This window comes from Priapulus caudatus, unplaced genomic scaffold (assembly GCF_000485595.1).
Source record: "Priapulus caudatus unplaced genomic scaffold, Priapulus_caudatus-5.0.1 Scaffold312, whole genome shotgun sequence".
Classification (NCBI taxonomy): Eukaryota; Metazoa; Priapulida; class Priapulimorpha; order Priapulimorphida; family Priapulidae; genus Priapulus; species Priapulus caudatus.
Window position 1 is genome coordinate 119095 of NW_014577373.1, and position 10971 is coordinate 130065.

Sequence of the window (10971 nt, forward strand, 5' to 3'; positions counted from 1 at the left end):
GGGGGCGGGAGCGTGGCGGTGAGGGAGCAGGGCGAGGCGGAAGGGCAGGTGGCGAATTTTTCAAGCACGTTATATCTATGGGGCTCTTCTGATTGGCTGCTTTAATTTGACCACACCATAGACAGTGTTTGGGATACCATAGATAGTATTATAAGCCGATTCGGTTTATATTTAGTGTGATGGATCGGGTTAGGGTTAGGATTAGGATTTGAGAGTGAGCGTGGCGGGGAGAGAGCAGGGCGGGGAGCGAAATTTTTTTTCCCACTTGAGTTCCGGACCCACCATAGATAGTGTTTTGTAATATATGGTTCGTATATTATATATGGTTGGATTATAGTTAGTGCTAGGGTTCGGTTACGGGTTAGGGTTAGGGTTAGGGTTAGGTATAGGTGGTATTCATTTTACATTGTTGCTTCGAGGTAATCGAGTGAATGGAGTGCGCTGATTGGCTGTGGTCCGGAACTCAAGCGGGGAAAAATATTTCGCCCCCAGGACTCCACCCGTCAGTGCAAGCGCACACGGTATCAGAGTCTACAGTTTCCAGGGGCGTGTACAGGGAGGGGGGGTCCGAACCCCCCATGCTCGCGCAGAAAACGCATCTGAGGGGTGCTAATTTCAAAAGACCCCCCTTTCGCGTGCTCCTAACACCCCCCTTTCGAAAATCCTGCGTACGCCACTGCGACCAACCCCACTATATACGGACACTATAACCCCATCAAGTCGGACAAGAAACCCCATACTGCTGAACTTCCCCATTACTTTGAAAGTTATGCAAAGGGTTTGACCAACCCCGCTATGTACGGACAAGAAACCCCATACTGCTGAACTTCCCATTACTTCGAAAGTTATGCAAAGGGTTTGACCAACCCCGCTATGTACAGACACTATAACCTTATAACGGGGTAGAAACCTAACTTTTGAACAAGGGTGTCCAGCGGACTCCCGGGACCCTCAAAAAGAGGGAGTCCGCAGCAAAATGAGGTTCAAAATTAAAGCAATAACGCATGTGCCTATTTTTAAGATTCATGCAGTTGCACGTCTGCCAAATTTTCTTTGGACATTAGCTAAAAAAATACAGTAATTCAGCGAGGCCGTGCTCCGGAACGAACTAGTTAGTATGGCAGAATTTTCAGGGAGTCACACGGACTCTTGCATATGTCAAATCAGGGAGTCCGACAGTAAATCAGGGAGTATTTGACTCCAGACTCCCATTAATTTCGCACCCTGCTTATTCGGGACTTGAGATGGAGGCGTACATGATGTGGAATACATGTGAAGGAACAGAGGCAAACCAGGCAGGACAGCTGCAGTGTTGTATTGGCAAGGACTTCGTCCAAATGTTGAGTCACCGTGGCATGTAGGGAAGGCAACGACTGGAGTTCAAACCAGTGTGGAGTGCACCTGCCGCATCTGTCTGACTGCGTGTCTGTCTGTCTGTCTATCTGTCTGTCTGTCTGTCTGTCTGTCGGTCTGACTGTCTGTCTGTCTGTCTGTCTGTCTGACTGTCTGACTGTCTGTCTGTCTTGACTGTCTGTCTGACTGTCTGACTGTCGGTCTGACTGTCTGACCGTCTGTCTGACGCACCTGCGTCTGTGCGTGTTAGTGAATGTACGGAGCGTTTTTGCAGATCTGGGCCGAATGTACAGCCTTGTGTCGAAGATTCAGGACGGCCTCGGCGAGCTGCGCAACCTGCTCGAGTCACACATCTTCTCACAGGGCCTGACCGCCATTGAGAAGTGCGGCGAAGCGGCGCTGAACGTAAGCTTTCCGCAGCCTGCCGCATGCGATGCGGGTCGCCACGGCGACCGTGCCTTCGTCGACGCGGCGACGACGATGACTCGTGTTGTCACTGGCAATTGCGGTTGTGTTTATATGTCACGGAGGTGGTAGCTCTGTGATGTACATTAACCTTAGTGTAGCAAACCACATTGTATCTGAAGAGAATTTTTTAGGGCAGAGGAATTGGTCTTGCCTTTCGTTTAATCAGAAATGCCATTCAGATGTTATTCAATGTCATAGAACAGGTACAGACACTGTGTCTAGTTTAGGGAGTACCAAGGCAATCATTCGGTCCAAAGACTGCTTATAAAAGCAACTTAAAAAAAATGAAAACACTTCATGTGGCACAAAGAGGAATGGTACATACAACGTGGAAATTTTGGGAAGGGTGAGGAGGTAGTCACCATGCACAATCCTGACAATTTATTACTCTGTATGTCGCCCAGTTTTTTGGGAGGTGTCAGAGTAAGTAAGGAGGGCAACCACGGTACTTGCTGGTAGTGTTGTTGTCAAATTTGAGCCCTGTAGCCCATGTGTGGATATTTAGTCGGTACTTGTATGGTTTTATCGTTCATGTACTCGACGAATCTACTTCATTCGTGTCCATGTTCACGCGTGATATTTGTACGTGTTCCAGGATCCCAAGATGTATGTGAGCACAATTCTGGATGTGCACAAGAAATACAATGCCCTCGTCCTGTCTGCCTTCAACAATGACGCCGGGTTTGTCGCTGCCCTAGACAAGGTAGGTGGCAGCACGTGTCACATTAACAGCCCTGACTTATCTGACACCATCCTCAACATTACTTATGTGTAGATCTGCTACCAGTTTAGCCAATTGTCACATGTGCTATTACCACACAGTCAGTTGGACATTTAGATTATTCTTAATGTTAAATTTACCCATGGACGTTATTTATTTTGTCCTCCGTATTCTCCCTCACTCCACTTTCCTGTCTGTCTCTCTAGGCTTGTGGTAAATTCATTAACAACAATGCGGTGACGAAGATGGCCAATTTGTCCAGCAAGTCACCGGAGTTGTTGGCACGGTACTGTGATATTCTTCTGAAGAAGAGGTAAGCTGTTAGGTGCTGTGAAAAAAAGTATTTTTGCTGTTGCTCGATCAAGTAGCGTGTGTAGATAGACATGGTTGTGTTGCTGTGTTAAGTAAAAGTATACATTATTGCTTCGTTGACGATGTGCAAGCATTTAACAGTCATCGCTGAAAATTACTGTTCTGTTGACAGTTCGAAGAATCCAGAAGAAGCAGAATTGGAAGATACATTAAATCAAGTGGTAAGTAAATGTGACTGATGATGATAGCGAGTTGGGTAATCGTTTGCCTATGTCGTTGACCAGTGCAAACGACACTGAGGCTAGTTAGTGGTAGCAGCTGGCCTAGCATTTTACACTGTTAGTTCTATCTTGTGCTGTTAGCTTCTTTTTTAAGGTAGGGCACAGATTTGTCTATGGCACACGTTAACATTCACATGCAATGAGGAGGCCTTGATAATGCATTGCAATCACAGATGTTGATTAGAGTCTTAGAGATGTGATTACGTGCGACTGGAGTCCTTATAGTCTTGCACGCAGAGCAGTTTGTGCTGCTGCTGTACGCACAATGCCAGGTAGCGCCACCTGGCTACGAGTAACACTCACTGTCCGCGCGATTCTCCGCAGATGATCGTGTTCAAGTACATCGAAGACAAAGACGTGTTCCAGTTTTACAGCAAGATGCTTGACAAGCGGCTGGTGCAGCACATGTCAGCCAGCGACGATGCCGAAGCCAGCATGATCTCCAAACTGAAGGTACGACCGCGCGTGCGGGGCAGCGTCATCAGTTGCCACAGGGGGGCAGCATCATCAGCTGCCACAGGGGGGCAGCATCATCAGCTGCCACAGGGGGGCAGCGTCATCAGTTGCCACAGGGGGGCAGCATCATAGGTTGCCACACTGGGCAGCATCATAGGTTGCCACAGGGGGGCAGCATCATAGGTTGCCACAGGGGGCAGTGTCATAGGTTGCCACAGGGGGGCAGCGTCATAGGTTGCCACAGGGGGGCAGCATCATAGGTTGCCACAGGGGGGCAGCGTAATAGGTTGCCACACTGGGCAGCGTCATAGGTTGCCACAGGGGGGCAGTGTCATAGGTTGCCACACTGGGCAGCGTCATAGGTTGCCACAGGGGGGCAGCGTCATAGGTTGCCACACTGGGCAGCGTCATAGGTTGCCACAGGTGGTGCTACGCTCATGTACCGTCAGCGATCGCCGGAGACGTCGGTGGGAATTGTCGATTTGGAGGCGTGGCATCTGTGGGGGGGGGGAAATGTTGAGATTTTAGCTATGCATGAGCGAAGATTGTGGCTGTAGAGCAGTTGTTGGGGCTGTTAAAAGTTTACGGTCGTGTGTTGGAATTTCGTTCAGGTTGTATGTTTTCTGTGTTGCTCGTGAATTATTAATCGACTACCGTTCGTGTTTAATTCGCTCTTTTTCTGCGTGTGCTGAACCTGCCTAACCCTAACCCTAACCCTAACCAGCTGGTAAATTGCGATGCGGAGACTGTCGTTCTTGCTAACCGCCATTTTCGTCGACCTACGCAGCGAATGCTTCCATCGTTATTGTGTTAATATATTGCGCTTAAAAGTTTAACCAATCTTGAGGTAAGTAATTGCAGAAATAAATCGTGAAACGTGCCGATGAAAATCCATCGGCAGGTGCTCCACAGAAAGGTATAGGATCGATTCGTAGCCCTGTTTGAGCAGGGCTACGTTATCGTATCTAGTGCTAAATGTACTAATATTTTACTTATATATGGCAAAAAAAATTATTTGTCATACAGTATTGAAATTTTCACATTTGTTATCCAGGGATCAAGTTGATGGTTTTGTCATTTTTGTTATTATTGTCCAAGGAATGAAGCTTCAGTTTACCATTAATACCTAATATATTAGTAAGAAGTACCTGAAACTCTCACTGTAGTTATGAATTGTTTTATAATTATATAAGATTATATTTTGATTGTGTATGGTTAATGTTAATTTTTGCTATCGATTTGTGGTCAACAATATTTTGGGGCAATTTTATGTTTTTATAAGTTGCCTAATAATTTAGCTATTATTTTTGCAATTTTTTTGCCAAGGTTTATTGCAATTACAATATCTTTTCAGAGCAACCCAAAAAAATAAACGGAACTTTGGGGCTTTTGTGTATCTGTCATTAATGGTCATAATAACATATATATATATATATATATATATATATATGGTCATGGTCATATATTAGTTTGTGGTTTAATGTCATTTAGGGTAGGGTTAGGGTTAGGGTTAGGGTTAGGATTATCAATCATTAATTATTAATCATTCATCATTAATGATATCAAAGTTGGGAACACTCCTAATGGAGCGTTAGCCATTTTCTGCATTTACCAGTTCAGCACTGCAGCACAATTAGTTTAGTAATTACCAAGAGATTCGCTCTCGGCTAATCACCATTCTATACGGCAGTTGAGCCTTTTTGCCCACCGGGTAAATTTGGATATTATGCGCGTCGTGTGCAAAACCGCACAGGGCAGTTCCAGGGAGCATTTGCGTATTCAGCACTCGTGCGCGCTCACGCACTTGTGAGTTGTGACACGCGTTGTGTCTCCGTCCGGCCGAGCAACAAGCAGACGCACGTGCGACGACGTTCTCGTATCACGGTCGGGTTAAACCGCAGCAGCGACGATTCCATTTGCATCGTGTCAGCGTCCGATGTGACGCGTCGACGATGCACTAGATTAGGTTATCGGGTTTCGCTCGTGCGTTCGATTCTCGACTGAAGTAAGTGCTGGCAGCACACTCGCTCGGCTTGGCGAACGCGCGCTCTCGTAAAAACATTTCCACCGGGATTAGTCATTGAAGGGAAACGTCTTGTCTACAAATCAACACAAACACTCACGTGGGCAAGGATGTTTTCAAACAGAGGGAAGTGAAGGAGCTATAACTTATAAGGTTAAACCACCCACACATACATACCAGCCCAAACACCCCCGCAGGTGTGTGAATCGAAACGCTCTCGCTAAATCTCAGTAGGGGTCGAGGACTCGAGAGACGTGTGTTTATATCGAGTGTCTAAACTCAGCCAGCTCTAGCCCTGTAAGTCACCTTTAATCATCGCATTACTTCTTTCGGAATTTTTGCGTGTCGACGCAGGTATCCCGTGGCAACGACGACCACTAGCAGACGCAGCATGCCGCTCAGCGTGCAGCCGGTGAGATGATCGACGCGAGGAAGATGAAGGATGGCCCGGTCACCACGGCGACGGTACGGGACGAGGATGAGGAGGAGGTGGTTAGGAGGCAGGGGATGGGCGTGCGCTCGCGCTCCCTCTCCTGCCAAGCCCTGCAGCTAGCCGTCTCCAACCTGAACCGACTCGACGACTTCCGCAGCATCGAGAAGATTGGCAACGGCTTCTTTTCCGAGGTGTTCAAGGTGAGCGTTAGCTTGAGCTAGCAAGGTGAGCGTGCGTGGGCATGGTCACGTACGTGTGTAGTTACGACGTATTCTCAGTGGAATGAGCATGATCAATTATGATGCATTCCTTATATGAGGTGTATGTAATGTATTATATGTATATTCATACAGTCAGACCTATACTGCAACTCTATAACTGCTAGCCTATACTGAAAGTAAATACCAAAAGTGGCCTTTATAGACAGGTGCCCGTTCTATAGAGGTGCACACTAACACGGGGTTGATTATATGGCTGCATATATATACTTATTTGTATGTGTGTGCTTGCGTGGGCATCCGTGCGTGCATGTGTGTATATATAAAAAAGACCTCCGGCTTTATCATTTTATATAGTCCGCATATCATTATTGTTTTATATATAAAACGTTGATTGAACCGGTGGTTTATTGCACACGCAGCTATTCGATGCATATAAATATTGGCTCGTTCTGCGGGGCTAAAGGCTATGTCGCAATTTGCCATTTATAGTGCTGCCATAGAAATTGCATTGCAACAGTAAGATTTGCTGGGAGTGATATGTGGTTTCTACGCGCAAAATAATTGCCAGGGATCACCGAACTATGAGAGGAAGGCGCGGTAATTTGACAAAAAAGCAGACGTGGAAGGCGTAAAATCCCAAAATGCGAATTATTGACAAAATTCGTGACAAACGTACACTGTACTCATTGTGCCTGCTGCGGAATACGTGACTCTAAGTAATTTTCAACAGGTGCAGAGAGGTTTACATGAAGGATAAAGGCAGCACTGCCACTAAAAACTGGATCGAGTATTTGTTTGGTGCGTAGGAACAATAAACATGCTAAACAGCAAAGATTGACAATAATTTACGGAAAATTTGATTCGCCGTATATGTACGCACTTCCAGGTTTCGACAATAGTGCGTTTGTGTTAAATGGGAAATACTAGTCGGTACAATAGTTCTTTGTGCAAGACTGAAGCGGATTTGTGTCCTGCATTGGATTTCTACATTCCTGTCCCCACACGCGCATGCTGCGGTGTACGTGGACTGTACCTATGATATTGTAGACGCGTTATGCGCACTACGGAAGTCCGCTGACCTTCCCGTCTCTGTTTGTACATTCCCCCTGACACCGGTTGCGTTCCCGCATCGCCATCACTTCCCTGGCGTGTGGGATTTGCCCGCTTACAATATACTTAACGCTATACTTGTGACGTGCTTGCTTCCTAGAGCCTTCTGCGTCGTAGCACCGTCCTGACGGTCTCGCGTGCTTTATTTCACTCCGGACATTTTGCGCGACTGTCAGACACTTGTTTCGCGTGCTGCAGCACCCTGGAAGGTTTCACGTTTCCTCTACCCCCGTTCACGCACGAGCGAGAGCAGCGTGAGTGCATGCAGAGAGGAGAAATGGCTGCGGCCCGGCGCATACTTGTGAAATAAAAACGTATCGTAGCGGCAACCGGCCGATATTTGTTACACTGGCTTCGGGGAGCCGACTGTTGATGGAGGTTGCAGCGCAACCACAGGTTTTTCCATGCTTCATTACGTAGGAGGGAGGGGGGGCGGCTCGTCGGCAGCAGCAGAAGCGGAGACGTGAGGTCCTGTTAAAGGGTGGCAGACGTTCCGGTTGTTAATGTGGGGTTAGGTCTGCAAAAACACTGTCCTTAGGTGCCGTGCATACTTACTCATGCATCATCTAGCAGCGTGAATCGTAGAATTTCCTTTTAATGCCATATTTTGCTCCACTGAGCACGAACGTACGGCAGACCACCACATCGAAAATAGCGAAAACCAGGCTAAAGTCTCGGGAAGGAGAGCTTGGGCCTGGCATGGACTCTTAACGACCTTTTTTTATTAACTATATTTACAAATATCCCTCGCAGGTTGGCCTCGTATATTTTGACTCCCCCCCCCCTTCCCCTTCTCCCGTCCCTGAAGCCAATCCGGGTGAGATGATATATGATTCTGCCCTCGCTCGGAATTTGATCGTGGAGGTTAACAGGCGTATGCTGCGGAGATTCGTGGGCTAACTGATCAGTGGAGAACGCGGTTAGTTGTGTTTCTCCGATCGCCACCTGGTGTCACTTCCGTTGTGGCAGTCTCTTAATTGACGTCTTTTTTCGGTCAAATCGCGGCGAAAAGCATATATATGTATCGACTGGAAACGACGGTCTTCCACATTTTGCTTGTTAGTCGCGTGTAGTTTACGGCTCGCCTTTTTTATATGTGTAGCAGATGTTTTAGAAGAATCCCTGCTGTCGACCCATCCCTGACATGCTGCATGTTGTTACTGCAAGCGAGGAATCAATGAAGAGTGGCCTAACTACGTATATATGCTCTCTATGTACTAACTACTCACTACACCGATTACGCACACTACATCACTACTACTGCTCCTAAATTTACACCTACTGCACTACCCTACACACTACATCTACACGCGCGCGCACACACACGCATGCACGCACGCACGCACGCACGCACACACACACATTTTTGTTCGGATCACTCCTAATGGAGTATCACCCGTTTGCGAGCTAGTTTTTCTTGAAAGTATCACGATAGGTATCATATCAGGAAGGATGTATCATGGGCTACCCATACCATTCCATGCCTAGCTATGATGCAGATTAATGAGACATTAATTATATTATGATAATTACTCATTAATCTGTAATAATCACTATACAATAATCCATATATTATATAATATGTAATAATGATATTATGTGTTAGATTATACTAACAGTTCTTCCATTTTGATATGCTTAGTTTTAAATTTTCAAAACATGAAGTGATGATGACTGGTCATAATGCTTATGTGATATATTGGCATATCGACTTTGTTTAAAGGTATTAAAAAAGTGTATAAGAAATGAAATTTTGCTTAAACTTTCAATTTTACATTATGGAGCATGACATAAAAATTCCAAGTATTTTTTGTAGTCAGAAGAAGATAAGAAGCAGAAACCAAGGGGCTTTCTTCAACTTGCTGTGAGTATTGTAGTTAATGTTGCATTAAATAATGTTGCATGAATTAGTCAGCGGAGCTAGACTAGGGGTTGTTTTAGTAATAGTCTATCTAGACACAGCGTCGCGCATTTTGTGTGGCTGCATTGATGTTTAATACAGGGAATTGGTTAAGCGTGTTTTAGGTTGGGCAGATTCACGGGTCATTGTGAAATGAGCGTAGGGACATAGGGGGGTTAGTTACATATGTTACAATAACATATTAGCAGTTGTATCATACAGTTATAATTGTATAGTATAATTGTTTGATCTGCAATTACATTAATGAATATTATTTTTATCATTTTTTCGATCAGCAGAATTTAAGAGACGTGCCCAGTACATGTCATGGTATTTGATTTTTAATTGTTTTCTGAAATGATGCCTGATAGTGTAACAATAAATAATTGCAATTCTTGGAATTGTGTCATCACAATGACAGATCAGCTAATCCTATGAGTCTTAAGGCCCCCGCATATGGTGAGATTTGTGCTGAGCACCGAGAGTGAGTTTCGTGCGCAGCAGGAATCTCTCACCCCCGCACACGGTGAGGTACATGCTGAGCACGGATCTTACGAGGAGGGTGAACTGTAGGTCATGTAACTGATCAAAATGCCGGAACCAATCAAAATGCGCCGCTACTGAGTTTCGTGCTCAGCAGGAGTCTCACACCCCCGCACACACTGAGTTTTCAGCCTCGCGAGACGAAAATTATCAAACATGACAGATCTTTTCCTCACCACCTCGCGAGACCGAAATCTCACATAAATCGACCCTGCACAATGCACATGGTGAGATTCATCCCCGCACACGGTGAGATTCGTGCTCGGCACGAATCTCACCGTGTGCGGAGGCCTTTATGCTATCCTAGTGTTTCTTTGATGAGTGTTCACTTGCACATATGCCTCACATATTGCGTCGTTACCAGGGAGCTGTGATATCGCCGAGTGATGAGGATTCCCACACATTTACAGTAAATACGGTCGGAGGCGACGCATTCAGACTGAGAGGTATGTACCACGTGGGGTCGTGTAGCGTGTTCGAGGATTCTTCCTATCGTAGAAGTGACCCAATCTTGCTTTCTTAGTTGTTTGAGGCTGAATGATGAATAACAGAACAACTGATGTGCTTGCACGAATGATTGCCTCGATATGGATATCAAATTAATCGGGCTGCTTAATATTTTTTTTCATCAAAGAAAGTTCAATAAGTAATTTGAATAAACTGTATTAACACTACCTGCTCCAGTTGTCACAGTTGCACTGTGTTTATAACATGACCGATGTTCTTTCCTTTCAAATTTTGCTTGACTATCGGATATTTTGGGTTTACGCTACATTTTCCGAGAACGTGAATCTTGCATTGGGCAAGCGATTACCATGTAATGAAATGCCCGGATCGGCTTTCAGCTTATGATGCGAAAGAGAGACAGCACTGGGTGTCGCGATTACGAGCTGTTACTGAGATCCACACAGATAATCTTGCTGCTGTGAGTAACCATTTTTGGATTCATTTCAATTCATCACATCAGCCACACACGTCATCTGTCAAGTAGGACGAATAGTGCTATACTAGATTCAACATAAGCGATTTCCCTTGCCAGTAGATTGGTTTGTATGTCCAGGCCCGTAGCCAGGGGGGGTTCGGGGGGTTCGAACGAACCCCCCCCGAGCCTCCTCCCCCCCCAAGCAAAAAAAATAATTTGTTGAAAATT

General features: G+C 45.7%; 2 protein-coding genes and 1 long non-coding RNA gene across 3 annotated transcripts in view; all 3 read left to right on the plus strand.

Moving 5' to 3' along the window:
• The window catches only part of LOC106808897 (dual specificity testis-specific protein kinase 2-like), a 32904-nt gene that overhangs the window by 3089 nt on the left and 18844 nt on the right, over positions 1 to 10971 (plus strand). The window contains exon 2 of the mRNA XM_014811804.1: positions 5969 to 6247. Coding sequence (XP_014667290.1) covers positions 6032 to 6247 — 216 coding nt within the window. The 5' untranslated portion in view covers positions 5969 to 6031. The remainder of the gene's footprint in view (positions 1 to 5968; positions 6248 to 10971) is intronic.
• Positions 1245 to 4657, plus strand: LOC106808894 (cullin-1-like). The gene is made up of 7 exons (XM_014811800.1): positions 1245 to 1353; positions 1628 to 1758; positions 2417 to 2524; positions 2749 to 2855; positions 3027 to 3075; positions 3460 to 3588; positions 4646 to 4657. The coding sequence occupies exons 1-7, from the start codon at positions 1245 to 1247 to the stop codon at positions 4655 to 4657; spliced, it is 645 nt and encodes a 214-aa protein (XP_014667286.1).
• LOC106808900 lies at positions 9194 to 10746 on the plus strand. Its single transcript, XR_001393820.1, has 3 exons — positions 9194 to 9242; positions 10186 to 10267; positions 10667 to 10746. It is a non-coding gene; the product is annotated as an uncharacterized LOC106808900 (long non-coding RNA).